This window comes from Pyxicephalus adspersus, chromosome 9, assembly GCF_032062135.1.
Source record: "Pyxicephalus adspersus chromosome 9, UCB_Pads_2.0, whole genome shotgun sequence".
NCBI lineage: Eukaryota > Metazoa > Chordata > Amphibia > Anura > Pyxicephalidae > Pyxicephalus > Pyxicephalus adspersus.
Genome location: NC_092866.1, coordinates 29,403,398 through 29,420,069, shown reverse-complemented (window position 1 = coordinate 29,420,069; position 16,672 = coordinate 29,403,398). Strand labels below are relative to the sequence as shown.

Genomic DNA, 16,672 nt, shown 5'->3' with positions numbered 1-16,672 from the left:
CCCTACAAGCGGTACAGGGGGTGCCCAACCTACGGACCGCGGGCCACATCCGGCCAGCTGAGCTGTCAGATCTGGCCCTCTCCTCATTCCCTCTCTGCTCTCTCTGCTCGTTTGTCTTGTGGGGGATGGGGTGCATACATCTTCAATGTTTTTCTATGGGATCGTGCTACCAGGAGAGGGAGCTGCTCCCCGCCAACCTTGTACTGTGAGATAATCGCTCAGCAGCAGCGAGCGTGTTTGTGTTTAAGCAGCTGTCATTATCCCCATGTATAAATCCTCAGATTTCCTTCACTAAATGTCATAGAAATGTGAAATGTTCGGGGTACACTGGGGACCCTAAGAGCTGCTACTTTACCAGATTTAAGCCCTCTATACATAGCAAGTTGCCAGATACAGGGTCACAAGCATAAAATCCTAACAACAATCCACTCCCATGGCAATGAACATTAGGGTATTTCCAATTCAAGGCTGCATTCAGGTTGGCGGTAAAGTTGCGGTGTGGTCACCCCTTCCCTGTGCTATTGAACCCTGGCTCGGAGGAGACGCTCAGTACTGCTCACTGCCGCCTGCAGGCACTGCGGTGCAAGGGATTGAGCGGCTGGTGAGCTGCCTGTTACACATGGTACACTTACGTTCTGTGAACCCCAATTTCTCTGGAACAGAGGGATGTTGGCAAATGGAAATGTGGAAGCCAGTAGGAAACTCCTTATGCCCCCCCCCTTCCCCATTAAAATGTTATACCCATCAAATCAGGCCCACCCTGTCACACATAGCTATCCCCTTACTCTCTATGAACCACAATTACTCTGTAAGAAAATGGAAATGTAACTGCAAGTGCAGGAATCCTGTGGCTTACTCCCCCTAAAATGTCATCACTATGGCACCATCACGCCATGTCAAGATATGAAAAACTATAACTGTTATACCGCACTATCTTGTAACTTATAGCTGGCCGCTTACCTTCTGTAAACCCCAATATCTTTTTACATTAGAGAAAGGGAAAAGTAAGATAAGTGGGGGACTCTTCCCCCCCCCCCCCCCACTACAATTGTATTACTCCTACCATGGTCCGCTGCCACATATAAATGTCTGCTTATGTTCCTTGAATGACAATTTCTCTCGAAAGGGCAGCTGTATGTATAATAAAGTGTATGATAAGTGGGGGACTCTTGTGGCTAACTCCCCCTAAAATTTTATTGCTGTAGCGCCATCACATCACAGAAAAACTATACCTGTATACATGAAGTGATAAAAGGAGTCAAAGTGATTGCACATAATTACCAGCTATAGCAGTCAACTGGTTTTAAAATACTAAAGGGCAAAAGGAAAATTGTGAATTCAATAAAAGCTTCTGTTCATTCGACAATTATTATGAAGAGGAGGACCTTTGAAGAAATGGAGCAGCTGCTGGAGAGGCTACTGAAGAGAAGGAGCTCTGAATGTTCTGGAAGGAGTTTACCATTCTGAATGCCATGAAAAACATTGCAAAGGCATTGAAGGAGGTAACAAAAGAGTGCATGAATGAAAAAGGATTGTCACTTTTTGAGGAGATGGATGGCAGCTATGATCGGTTTGCAAAAGTTTAGAGACAAGTCTAGGACATCTTCCTTAAGAAATCAACTGTATCGCCACAGCCTTCCAGCACATTGGAGTCCCAACCCCTTAACTTTGAAAGGTAACATCATTCAAGTATGCAGACATCGGACAGAATGTTGGAGACACATGGGTAGGCTTGGCTTACGATATTTTCAAGTTACAACGGGTTGTTGTAACGCATCTACATCTTAACTTGAGGACTGTACTTGAGATGTACAGTATATTGATCAGAGGGTGATATTGTTTCTTTTCCTACTTAAAATAAAATGTTATTATTGTATTCTTGGCAACTCATTTCCATAAACTTTTATAAAACAAAACAACTCTTAGCTGCTCTCCACTGCACACATACCTCCTTAAAAGTAAAGGAGTCATAGCCTGAGCTGAAGGTATCACAGTCCATGTACTGCACATAAAAATTTAAATGTTGTGGTTATGGCACATGCATGTATACAGGTCATATGCTGATGATTGCTTCCATATGGTGTATGGAAATTTTTGATTTTGGTATCTTGTTTAGCACTTGCCATTGCTTAGCAATGCCTTTATTCCTTCTATTAGTTTTCTGGGAATATATGTACATTTGCATGCTTATGCGAGCCTTCAGTGGAAGCATACATGAGTTATCTTTACTGTTAGTAAATCAGGCCCCATATATTACCCTGTGTACAGAATTCATCATTGGCCTTGGCTGGCCCAGTTGCCATTCATGTGTTTGGTTGCCCATATTTACAGTAAGTGTCTTGTCTGAAAAAAGTGTACATCTGGCTAGGGATCATTCCTAAACATACCACACTGTCACAATTGTGAATATTGATAAAATAGTGTTTTTTTTAACAAATATAATCTTAAAATACTATTAGACGCCATCATGACAACTGCCACTCTAGTGTTTACTCACCTGAATGCCGCTTGGGTTAAGTATTATTGACATTAAATATGTTTTCAATTGACTTTTGGCTCATGTTGTTGCTGCTCCTACTGGTATGGGTTATAAAAATCTTTCTATTTTCTGCTACCACGAACCTGCTGAAATCATAACCTAAATCTTTTAATCAGTATTTCATAAGTATTTCTTCTAAAAGCCCTCTTTTAGTAAATTATCACATGGACATCTTTCCAGTACCAATCAGCCAGTGTATATTCAGTTCAATTTTTTTTTTTTATTGCATACAATAAACACACAATTCTGTAGCAAGGGTCCCCCTAATTAGAGTTTTATAATGCAGTAAGGCAGAGCGGTCTGCTCTGAAAAAATGATAACATCTGAAAAATTAAAGGTAAATCCTGAAAATATCTAATTTCGATTTTTTGTTAATTTTCCAGTAATGCAATATTTAAAATGAGTGGCACCACAGTGCATCATGAGTACTGTACATGCAATGTGTAATGTGTGCTTTTTAATGCATGCTACCACACAAAAAGATTTGAACTGTTCTTAGAGAGAGGAGCAGCTATACAAAGAAAGTTTGCATTGTCTCTAAATGACTGTTTTGCTACTGGGATTTGCTTTTATAATTATATATGTAACTTTTTCCACAGGCTCATAGCTGGCAACCTGGTATACAAGACCCATTCCGTGGATCTGTTGTATGGGCTGTGCCTGAAAATGTGGATATCACAGCAACTCTATACAGAGTGAGTAAGAGCATGATGTTTGGAGAGTAATGTTTATGTTTTAGATTGTAAATTACTTCAAGTAGACCTAGCATCGTTTTTTTCCCCCCAGGCTTATGTATAGTAAATAATGTATAGTTGTTACACTTATAGGTATTTATTACCTATCAGAGATAACAGTAATGTGCTTTCATCTGTTTTTTTCTTTCTAATGTTTTAGGCATCTTTGTTCAGACACAAGGTCAGCAGCTAGTTTCTGGACTTAGAAGCTAGCTCAGAGATGACACAATCATGTTCGATACAAATCGGACCTATGCTATTGCATCGACAATGCTCCAGGCCACCTCCAGTACATTGGCAATGCTGATAAAAACGTTAAAAAAGTGTTCCTGCCCCCCAGTACAACTCCCCTCATACAACTCATGGATCAAGGTCCAATGGCAACGTTAAAGGCGTATTACCTCAGAAACACTTTTGCCATGGCTGTTGAGGCTGCTGAAGGCTATTGCCTATCTTGCTACACAGTTACAGGAATGTAGGCTAATCACTGGGGAGAGGAGGATGAGAAAATGTTTCCTCATGTCTGCATTAGACTGATAAAATCTAATCCTAAAGAGACACCCGACTAGAGCTTAAGATCTGTGTTTTTCCTTTTCAAGAATTTTTTGTTGAAATTTTCAACAATAATCAAATCAAACAATAACATAGTATAACATTGAAAAATATGCAAATAAAAATATAAATAAAAATAACTCCCATAACAAGAAAGAAAAAAAAACCTATAGTTACACTCTATCGCAGATGCATTTACACCACAATGTGCTGTCTTTCCCAGACTTGTACCCAATCTTCATGTTCCAAATGGATGTTTAAGATCTGTGTTTTGAATGATAAATAACACAGCTGTATTTGGTTGTATCAGAATTATATTTAAGCAGACATGTCACTGAGAAAATTTAGCTAGATTTCCTGCTGCATTTTGTTTTTTATTTTAATTTACAATCAATATAATATGAAACATATTCATATGAATGAACCCAATTTAGGTTTTAAAGTAAGACTGTCACAAATTGGGGCAATTGATACTATTTATATTATTAGCCCCCAACGTCCCAACTTGCAGTTCCCGCATTCCCACACTGTCCTGTTTACATGGATAGTTGATTAAAGTCGAGTGTAGTTCTGCTGGCGGCCACTAGATGGTTCATTGAATGTCCACTGTGTTACTACAAACCATCAGTGATAGAAGTTAGCTAATATATTTATTCCAGCTGTATTTAGGATACAGTCTGAGGCCATCAATGAAGTGGACTTATAATTAAACCACTTTATATATAAAGTTCCCCCCAGAAATGTTTTTCAGCCAGGTGGTGAAAAGCTGTAACCGGGTAGTTAAAAAGTGGGCATGGTAATACATGGCAAAATTAGTGCTCCCAGTTGCTTATGTCATAGGTATTCAGTATTCCTTATTATTGTGTCAATGTTCTGCATGCTCCCTATACTTTGTTCTACTTTCTAATGCCTGCCCCATTAGTATATCCAGTTTTTTAGATTTTGTATTATGGCAAGCCTTCCCACCAAACTATCCATTTAAAATATTTTTGTATTATGCCTCAACTGTCCAGTGTAATGTGACACAACTTCCTAGTGTTCCATGTTTTAGGAGTGTAATCACTTGTAGTTTAATAGTGTGATCAATGTAGTGTAACAAATTAGACTTAGTTCACCTTAGCAGTAAAAAAAACTGTGCCATTTACCACTCCCAAGTGACTAATAGCAAACGCTAGGCACCTGGGATTGATAACAGGAGGTAACTGCTGGGCTTTTTTCAGACCTAGCAGTTTTTCAAGCAGCAGTGGTTCCTGGTGTGAGGAAGTAGTAAATACAACCTTTCTACCAGTGTGAATTCAGTTTAACTTCAGATGTGCCCCGAGGACTAAAATTTTTCTTTCACTTGATCCCACCACAAACTGAGCTGGCTCGGGTTCCCTCTTCCTACTAATGCTCACCGCTCCATCCAGCGCTGCCTTGCACTGCATATGCGTTAGATTGAGCACTTTTTTTTTTTACATAATAGGATAGCCCCTGATGATGCATGCCCAGAACGGGCAGCCCACAGCCTGCTGTGAATTTTTTAAAAAAAAGATAAGTACTTTTGTAAATAATTGTCAGAGATAAAATAATGGTCATTTTAATAATATGAAATGCACCCAATATATATAACATTATAAACGCTTATGTAATCATAACCAAAAATTACAAACATAACAAAATTGAACATGTTTTAAAGATTAACAGAATTATTAAGCTATTTTAACTATTACAAAATAAATAAAACTTATTCAAGTATTGCAGATTTTAATGTGATGTTTGTTTCTGCTTGTTTAAAAAAAGTTTATGGATATTTGGCTCCAATGATGTTACTGCAAGGCGAAGAGTTGATTTGATTTCAACCCGAGACCGGTACCATGTTTTAATTGCTGTGACTGATGAAAATGTCTTTTTACAGAAATGTGTTGTCGAAAATTGAATCAAATTTTTCATTGCTTTTTCACTCAGCAATGGGTATTCACTTTTTATGGAGAGACAAAAATGGGATCTTGATAAGGACACTGGATTTTAGGTTTAAGACCGTCGTCAGATGATAAATCAATGAGGTTTTCTTTTGGTTAATGCTTAAATTGCTTTGCTATCTCCAATGTTTGCTGCAAATGGATCTATTATCCACATATTGCCATGTCTGGGATCTTTTTCCTTTGGGTAATAATGACCAAATGATTCTCATCATCATCTTCTCACACTCATCATCGGACAAACGTTCTTGAAATTTTGAATTATTTTGCTGCTGGAAAAACAATTTGACTTCTCGCCTCTCCATCTCACCTCAGCGTGAAGAAGAAGGTGAGTATACTGGGAACCCCTTTATTCACAAAGTGCCTCAAATATTTGAGAATTGAGCGCAAATTGTGTCGAATTTAATTCATAATTTTAATAACATCGGATAATACTTTGTGCAGTTCTGGGGACATTTTCTTTGCTGGAAGTTGCTCATAATGTATAATGCAGTGTGTAGACAAAATGTCTGGGTGACTTTTTTTACCTTTGCAACAATTCCTGAAAGATGTCCAGTCATGTTTGCGGCACTGTCAGTACATATCCCAATACATTTTTTACAATTAATTCTGTGTTCCAGGAAATACCTTATAAGTACTTCAAAACATTTTAGAGTTAGTTGTTCTACCTGGTAAGTTGAGTGAGCAAAGTAGTTCTTCCTGTAACTCCCCTTCAACATCAACCCTCACAAAACAAAGGAGAAGTAACTTGTCTTGTTACTTATGTCTGTTGATTCATCAAGTTGAATTGAATAAAATGGTGAATTTTTCACTATTTCTATAACTTGATTTTAAATATCTTCAGCCATGTCTTCAATTCTGCGCTTGACAGTGTTAGCGGACATAGGAATTTCTTTCATTTTCTGGACAGCCTGCTTTCCCAAAACCTCTTCACAGGCTTGTAACATGCAAGGCTTAATTAATTCTTCTCCAGTTGTATATGGCTTTTTATTGTTTGCGATCTGAAGTGCTATCAGATAAGAAGCCTTTTATAGGATCTTGTCTTTAACAGTCATTTTTGTTAAAGCACCTACTTGCTTTTGCATAATACCACGCAGTCTTTGAAAATATTCAAGTGGTTTCTTAGCTAAATCCAGGTGTTTTGATTGCAAGTGTCTTCCGAGTTTTGAAGGTTTCATGGCATCATTGGATAAACTCTCAGAACATACAACACAAAGCGGCCCTGGATCCAGATCACCACCAGGTTCTTGAATAAATCCAAATTTCAAGTAGTTTGAGTTATATTTTCTTGATGCTTTGAGTTTTTTCTTCTCTCTGCCCCCAGTTTGAATGTTCTTCCTAATGGTGCCTGATGTGGAGGCTCTGATTCATTATCATTAGTAGCATTATCTTTGGTATTAGTAATGAAATGCAAAAGATTTGTTTGCTTATTCTCACTCATTTTGGCTTAATTTCATTGGAATTGACCAGACCAATTCTATGTATGTTTATTGCAAAGATAATTCGCCTGTAAAGACACATAAACTGCATGCAAAAATACATTCCAAAAAGGAAGGTAAAGGTAAGTTTGGAGAAAAAGGAAAGAGAACAATGAATACATGATTGCAGTAGGTCAGTTTTAAAAACAAAGTGTCATTATACCTGGAAGGATTGCAGAACAGTACAAAGCAGCAAGTCTTTACTAGCAACTCCAGTTGTGCTCAGTCAGAAAGCCTGCCTCATGAATAGGGAATTATGCCACACCCACTCACAGGAGAAAAAACTTCCCCCAGAGCGACGTGTGTAGTATAGGAGGAGCCTGGCCCCACTCACAGGGGAAGAATTTTTTTTCCAGTATAAATATTTATTCCAGTAAAAAATATTTTTATTTTAAGCTGAAATGTAATTTGCTTTACCCCCAATCAGTATGTTAATGAAATTTGTAAATAACACCACTCAATTTTTTTACAGACCTTATTTCAAAACCAGTAATGCTATCTGTGCTTTCTGTGCAATGGAGGAAGATAATAGCTAGTGGAGGAAAGTAAGATACTGTACATAGATTTCTATTAAAAAAAACAACAAACCGTTAGTATTTCTCCAAATATTCCACTTACAGGGGAAGAAACTTCCCTCGGGGCGACGTGTGTAGTGGAGGAGGAGCCACACGCCATTCACAGAGGAAGAAACTTCCCCCACAGCGACATGTTCAGTAGACTCTACTACAATTGTCACTCTGGGGGAAGTTTCTTTACCTGTGAGTGAAGCATGGCTCCTTCTCTACTAAGTAGAGGGGGAGATATTTGTCACTCACAGGGCAAGAAACTTCCCCCAGAATGACGTGAAGATTGCCAAACCCTGCCCACTTTTGTCAGAAAGCCGTACTGGCTATCGGGGGAGTTAAATCAGCCAACCCACTGAGGACCACTAAAATTTTCCTGCGGACCACTGGTTGGCGACTTCTGGTTTAGGAGATAAGAGGGTTTGTACATAGAGAGTTGTTAGGCTACCGCATACGCAGCCTTTACACACACAGCTACTGTATCACACTGTGCTGTCAATGACATCATTACACACACCTACTTGTACATGCCCACTCGGGTGCATATATTTTACGAACAGTTTTTTTTTTTTTTCAATAGAAGATACCAGCTTGTGCTATCAGATGGGGATGGGACTACATGTGCCTCAATCTCATCATAGCTTTTGATGGGCAAACAAAAGTGATCTTAAATCCATTTAAATTTGAGTTTTTTGGGGCTTACTGTGTGATTGTTAAGTTAATTTGCAAGGTACAGATTGAGGCAGCTGGCAAGGAGGTCCTCAGCTGATTTCCCTTGCTTTTCAATTCGCAGAGGTTGAGCAGCTGGGAAAAAATCCCCCTAGCTGCTGACTTAGCTAGATGAAGCAATGGACTGTGCTAATTTCCACTGTGTGTTTAAATGCACATGGTGGTAGTGTTTGGTGTAAAGCATGTGCATGTGATTACATGGGAATCTCTGCCCCTTTTGTCCTCCTAGTGGTCCCCCTCCGGTATTCTATCAAATAAACTGCCCATGAAAATTATTCACCTGAGGGCCGTGTAAACGTAGAAAAGTGCATTTCCAGAGAGTGTGTACAACCAGGTATGTACAATGACATCATCAGCAGCACAGTTTGAGGTCACTTACATACCAAAGAGCATTAGGGTGTTGCCCCTAAATTTATACTTACCTGTCAAAAAACTATAACTGTCATACTACACTACCGTGCTGTAAAAAAGAAAAAAGGAGGGAAAGAAAAGGCAGGCTATTTTGATTTTTGGTATTGAATGTAATAAAGTGTTTGTCAATATATTGTATTGAAAAAATACATTAAAGAGGTGATTAAAAAAGAGAAGTACTCAAGGGGTTATAATGTCTCCATTTATTCCCAATGCGTTTCGCCAAAAAGATGGCTTACTTAGGGGATCTAGGGACTTGAGTAGGTATACACTAAAGGAAAAGGCATATAAAGCAAAATTTACTAAGTAGTGTTGATTCTAAGTAAATATAAAATAAAATAGAAACAACAAAAGATGTTAACAAAAACTAAATAAATTGAAAATACATCAAGATTGATAGATATTATATCAAATGAATGCAATGGCCACAAAATTAAAAATATGGTAATAGGGGTTATAAGCACTATTATTAACATAAAAAGTCAATCTATTTATGTCAAAATACATTTGATATATGATTTCCCAATCAAAGACCAGTATATACAAGTTAACAAGTTAAGTGGCAACAAGCATGGAGAATATAGGCAATAAAAGGTAATAGGGAAAAAAGAACTTACTGAGAATGGAAAAAGAAAAAAAAGGGATTAGGTTAGATCTCACCTAATCCTACCTTTTATGCACTTCCAAAAGTGCATAAAGATATAAAAAAGAAACACTGGTGGACCAATCATTTCAGGTGTAGGCTCAATAACTTCTAATGCGAGTGAACTAGTGGACACATATTTAAAACTGCTAGTTACCCAATTACCTTCCTATTTAGAGACACTTTGGAACTGTTGAAGTTTACATCACAGCATCAAAGTATTCCTTCTACGTCATTACTAGTGATCATTGATGTAGAAGCACTGTATTCCTGCATCCCTCACCAAAAAGGAATTTAAATTGTTTAAAAACAACAACTTAACAATATTACCCTCGTAACAGGGATTTTAATCAGTTCATTATCTCCTTATTACATATTATACTACCCCATAACATCTTTACCTTTAAAGACAAATCCTACCTTCAAGCGCAAAGGGTGTCCATGGGCACTTGATGTGCCCCCTCTTACGCAAATGTATACCTAGATGAGTGGGAGACCAATCTACTATCTAACCCTGACCTGCAGAACCTTTGTCGCCATATACTTATATAAGTATGGTATATTGATGACATTTTCATCATTTGGACCGGCTTCATTGCATCAATTTTAGAATTGTTCGGCAGAATGCAGGTAAACTCATACAATCTTAAATTCACCATCCAATATGACCACCACCAATATCCTTTTCTGGATACGTACCTTAGAACTACCCGTGAGCGGAAAATTAAGACTACCTTATATTGAAAAAGCACAGTGGGAAATACTAACCTTTGAAAATTAGCATCCTTTTCAGCCAATACATAAGACTAAGGCGCAACTGCTCAGATGAACTTGATTTAAAAAAAGAAGCAAAAGAATTTACAAATAAGATTTGTTAGCTTATAAAAACACACCAATGAATTTGAACCCATACACCTAATTACCACGTTTAACAAACACTCTAAAGACAAGACATCTTTACCTAATAAACATTGGCACATTCTAAGAAGCGACCCTAAAACAGCTAAATTTTTAAGCTATAAACCCAGTTTCACTTATAGAAAGGCTTGTTTCCTAAAAGACTTTTTGGTCTCCAGTCTCTTGCAGGACGCTTAACTCAGATCCATAGGTTTGGGGGCAGGAACCTATAAGTGTGGTTTATGCAACCAGTGTCCATGGATTACAGACAATCAAATCAAACTACTCCCACATAATATCAAATTCCAACCCAAACATAATGTGAACTGCTCATTTATAGGAATTATCTATTTATTGACATGTATATGTGAATCATTTTATGTAGGGAAGACAGAGAGCATTCCGCAAAAAGGATTTACGAGCATATTTATACGATAAACATCGGCAAAATTCTAACACCCATTAGCCATCATATTGGCCCCAACACACAACTTTAACAGTGATTGTATTCGTTTTATGGCACTTGAACAAATACTTCCAAACCCCAGGAGAGGGATGTAAACCATATATTGCTACAAAAGGAGATCAAATGGATCTACTTGCTTAACGCATGTACCCCTCTCTAGGTCTTAATGAAATGGTCTCATATAAACTCGTTCAGTGATACATGTTGCAATTCACACACCCTTTTTTCTCCTATAACATACGTCTCCAGACCCCCTGGGTGTCCGTATGACCGACTTTACTCTTATTGTAACTTCATGTTCTATGTACCCAAACCACCCCATCACAACATGTAATTCACAACACATCTATTACACTTGGTAACATATCAGCACATAACAGGTCTTACTAGCCATGTTGCAAACCAAAAGGTCTTATTTAAATTTACCTTGATTCTTCATATTTCACCCTGTCTCATTTGTGAAATTTTCATTTGATCATTTATTTAAGCCTGACGCACTGCATAAGCTGAATATGCAGTATGTAATATATAATCTGTATAACAATGGAACACTTTGCAAATGTAACTATTTGACATTGTATTTACATGATTTTCCTATCTACTGTATATGTGGTTTACCACCCTCTCACCACCTACAATGTATCATCCTATACAATCTAATTATCATCTTTGCCACCTCTCTTTCATTAATGCTACTTCCTTTTTATTTACCGTATTTTTCGCCGTATAAGACGCTCCGGAATATAAGACGCATCCAATTTTAAAGCAGGAAAATCTAGAAAAAAAAAGATTCTGAAAGATTATTCCCCTTCTGATCACTCATGTGCCATTTAAATTCCCTTTCTGATCACTCTGTGCCTTTCAAATTCCCTTTCTGATCACTCTGTGTCATTCAAATTCCCCTTCTGATCACTCTGTGCTTTTTTTCCACTGTACGGCAGTTAGGACAGGGAACAGCAGGGGGCGCTGTGCCGGCTTCTTTCGCTCTGCACTGAAGCCAGGAGAAGACACGATGCTGCCAGGGAGGAGAGGAGACACACGCTGCATGTAGCCAGCGAGGAGAAGAGACACACGCAGGATCGGGTATCGGGTGAGTATCTTTTTTTAATTATTTTATAACACATTTGTCGTATAGGATGCACCAACTTTTCCCCCCCAGTTTTGGGGAAGAAAAAGTGCATCTTATACGGCAAAAAATACGGTATATCATCCTTATCTTCCTCTAATATGCAATGGTTTCCTTTTACTTTATTGTCCTTCTCACTCTGGGGCCCTTTCTCCCTCTCCCCCTCCCCTTCTGTTGCTCTACGAGGGACAGGAGGCATCCACGGGGGAGCTGGCTAGCTGGCCCCTGCCACTTGGCTGGCAGTTTAGTGATGACAGCCGGGCCCCCCCCCCTCCCTCTGAGTCATTCCCCTCGTCCCTCGTTTGGTCACCATACTTTTTTGATGCCCAGGGCCCGAGTTGAGTAGAAATTCTTTTCTCCCACCCTGGTGAGACCGACGGAATCGCAGGATAGAGGGGGCGGGGGAGACGAGTAGCTGAGCGGACACACCTCTTAATAAAGCTTCCAATTTCTTACTCCTTCTATTTAAATGAACACGCACTCTCTCACTATCTCTTGTGGACATCCCTTCAAAAATATCCTTGTACACACTGACAGCGCATGCATTTCCAGGCATGCGCAGTCAGCACAACTAGAATCACGGACCGAAGGGCAGAAGTAGTGTCATACTTCCGACCCCGATCTCTGCAATGCGGCTGCACTACTGCTACACACAACCGTATTGACAATTCAATTAACTGTTTAGTACCTCTATTTATAAACCAGCATCCGCAACACCAGTCCCCTGGTAGCTGGCTGCGGATGCAGTTACCCTTCTGTTGACACTGAAATACCAATGAGCTCATAGTATAGGTTCAAGGGGAAGAAGGGTAAAGAAAGAGGTTTCAGGCTCAGGAGGTTTTTGTGCAAAAATAAATCAAGTGTGTATTTTTCAAGTTACAATTAGTACATACATCAAAGGTGTGTATTATTTATTTTAAGCTCAGTATCCAAATGCCTGTTATTGTCACAGGGTTTGGATACTTTATTCCTGGACATAAGACTCCTTCCAATGTCATACAAAGTACATATAAACAAGGTAAGAAGGGGACCTGTTATGGTCGCATGATTCCCAACGCGTTTCAACTGTTATAGGCTTCTTCAGGGGTATAAATTTGCAGAGGTTGTATGATTTCTATATTGTACAAATACAAGATATAAACATATAGCATATATATTGTCAAAGATTAATAAATAATATAGTTTTGTTACAGATCTAGTTTGTAATAAAACATAATAATCCTTCTTTTATATGGATGTCTAGAACTTAATAATTCCAGTTAGCTACAGTGAACCTTCAATTGAACAATCAAAATCTAATTTTAAACTTTCATATCTGATGTTTAAAAAACAACATATTGATGTAATTTAATCAAATTAATAACAAGGGCATTAGTTTACTCGCGTTTGGTTGGAGTGCAGTCTAGGTAGGGGGTAAAAAAAGCAGTATTCAAGGTGCATGCTAGTGAAAAAATATATATTTTTTTTAATTTTTTTTTTATGTATATAATGTAGGGTAAGTAATGAAATATAGAAACCATGAAACTAAAATAAAAATTTATAAAAATATAGATAAAAGTATGGATGTTACAAATACTATTTAGGGTACCTACCAGTTTGATATGTCCAAGCCCAAAGCAAAAAGATTGTTTGAATTTTGTCCCAGTAGATTAGGTCCAGTTTTAATATTCATATATATGGTTTTTGTTTCATATACTCGAAATAGGGGTTTAGTGAAAACCTATTCTGAATATAAATGAAACTAGTTAGAGGTTTCAAAAAATAATAATCAGTGTTAAAGAGGAGATTTTAGATTCAAATCAAAGTAGTTAGCTCCCTACTTACCAAATAGGTATAGATCTATTTATCCTAAAGAAAATTGGGAGGGAGGAGAGGAATAAAGATATCCTATCTTATACAGCCAAGAGGGCTGCTGTTGTGCTAAGACTTGTATCCCGCCCAACCAATCAGAATTAGGAGTTCCCTGTGACGTCTACATGGATTCCATCTCCGCCTGACAAGAGGCATACGTCTTTCACTGACAAAGAGGCGTCCCTCCCAAAAAGGGGGGGGAATGCACAGAGGAAGTAAGCCGCCCAAGCACTGAGAGTCTGTGAAAAAATCAGACACTTCGTGTGCTGGCCATGGCGCCTGAGGCGCCGGGTCCCCCGCAACTCCCTGCACAGGGGACTTACAATTTAAATCAGACATGAAAGTGCTATGAACTGATGATTCTTCATTACACATACTTTAGAGTAATCACACTGAACTTAGTATATCCATCATATATGTTGCATGTGATTATGAAATATTTTGAGACAAAATATTTTTCAAAATTTCATAACATCATTGGTACATATTTTTATACAGTCTGTGCAGAATAATATTTAAATAGATATAAATAGAACTGCATTAAATATTTATTATATATACCTAACATTGGATATATATATATATATATATATATATTTATATATTTTTTTTTAAGTTGTGTGAGTGTGCAGCTTTTAAGATAGTGTCCATGATATGGGTACAGTATAAACAGTACATTACAAACAAATACCATATAGGGTATGTCAATATACATCTTACAAAATATGTGTGTGGTCTGAGTGCAGTATAACCACAAATTGTATAATACCTTGAAAAATACACACTTGATTTATTTTTGCACAAAATCCTCCTGAGCCTGAAACCATTTTCTTTCCCCTTCTTCCCCTTATACCTATACTATGAGCTCTAAATAATCAACAAAGAGGTTGGCTCAACACAACCTTTATGAAACAAAGACAAGAACCAACACCAAAAATGAACTGAATTACCATTGCAAACAGGTAAGCCCTTTTCGCCCTTATCGAGCACTTATACAAAAATACTACATGCTATGTTGGCAGGATATCTTCAACATACACTTGTTTGTTGTTTCTTTATATATATTAGATTTACCTCTGACCCTATGAAGTGTCTTCCCTAAATTTTGGTGCTCTAAGTGTATATAGTAAATATATAGTCTATAGTAAATAGGCTCATACTCTTTTTTACATAATATGGCATTTTATCACATTTAAACCAATCTCACACTTAAGTATATTGTTAGACTCTACTATCAACTATTTCCTTAGAAAATACCCTACTAGGAGTGATGACTTTTACCTTCAAGGTATTTACCTTTTTGGGTCACACCAATAAACAAGTAAGTAAAATTAACCAGATCCCAATTATTGGGACTTTATTGCGTTTTACCTATTTAGGTGAGATCTAACCTAATCCCTTCACCTTCAATTTCCTTGTTATCACCCCATTGTAAACAAGATTGGATTTCTTCACTAGCCACGCACTCATCCAATTTACAGCAATACACTCCTATTCTTATCCCTTAACACCAGTTGGGAGGACTAAGGAACCCCACATTATCAGAATAACCTGTATATAGTCATACATATGACAGAGGAACTCCCTCTAACATCTAATTGGGTTTCTCTATTACCTCGATGTAAGTGCTTCTTTATACCTATATTTAATACAGGTAAATATTAACATAACATATAACAATACTTATATTTTTCATAGACTTCCATCTCTAATTTCTATTATAATGTGAAATCTCCGCATTCCAGCACAATCTTTACTTCAACATCTTCACATTCTCACAACTGACAATTCTACACCTTTTTTACTAAGGCTTAGTCTACACAGATGTTTTCCCCAGTGTTTAACCTAAAGCTTTAAAAGCCCATGTTTAAAATTCCCATGCAGGTGGGAACATTTACATGCGTTTTTAAAACCATCCGTGTAGACCCAGCCCTAGTGATGCGGTCTAGCCAACCCCCTTATATAATGCTAGAGTTGGCAATTATGCTTTTTAAAAACTTAAGGTTTAGGTAGGTATGTACAAACACATTTTGTACAAGACAATGTTAGGCTTATTCAAGTGCAAAACAAAAAGCACAAAAATACATTGCAATTGATGAAACTCCCAGATCTGTGGGACATTGTACTAAATATTATCAGTCCTTGAGATGTCACAAAGCATAGTTCCTAAATGTGGAGAATAGCAAGACACCATTTAGTGAAATTGGTCTATGGTCCTGATGTGTTTTGTCTTATGGGCTTCCTCAGGGGATAGAGAGAACCATACCACAGCTAGTACATAGGACCATATAATAGAGAACATACATAATTAGTGTTAGGAGACACTCTTTGGGCCGACCATCCCTGGGGGCAAACGAGTGCTGGAGATGCAACCAGTCTCCCGAGGCTAAGCAGGGGTTACTGGAGGTGAAGACTGCAGTGTTAGATTGGGGGACTGGGGCCTTACAATTAGAAAATAAGAATATGCTAATGGTCATAGAGCAACTTCTATATCATTTTTTTTTAAATATTTTTCTCTTTTATCATTTTTTTTATTATAAAAGGCAAAAAAAGAATATTTGCTAATAAACGTTTCAAAATAGTAACCAGATATATAGTATGTAGTAGTGTATAGATGCACAAATGAAATACCATAGTACATAGCACTATAAAATAAATTAAAATGGTGCACATAGGTATTTCCAAATCATAATTAGAAGGAGCCATAATGTTCTCTGAGATT

General features: G+C 37.7%; 1 protein-coding gene across 5 annotated transcripts in view; it reads left to right on the top strand.

Moving 5' to 3' along the window:
- LOC140338730 (EH domain-binding protein 1-like protein 1) overlaps window positions 1-16,672 on the top strand; it is a 149,596-nt gene that overhangs the window by 71,208 nt on the left and 61,716 nt on the right. For all 5 annotated transcript variants that reach the window (XM_072423054.1, XM_072423057.1, XM_072423055.1 and 2 more), the window contains exon 3: window positions 3,139-3,234. In XM_072423054.1, the coding sequence (XP_072279155.1) occupies window positions 3,139-3,234 (96 nt within the window). The remainder of the gene's footprint in view (window positions 1-3,138; window positions 3,235-16,672) is intronic.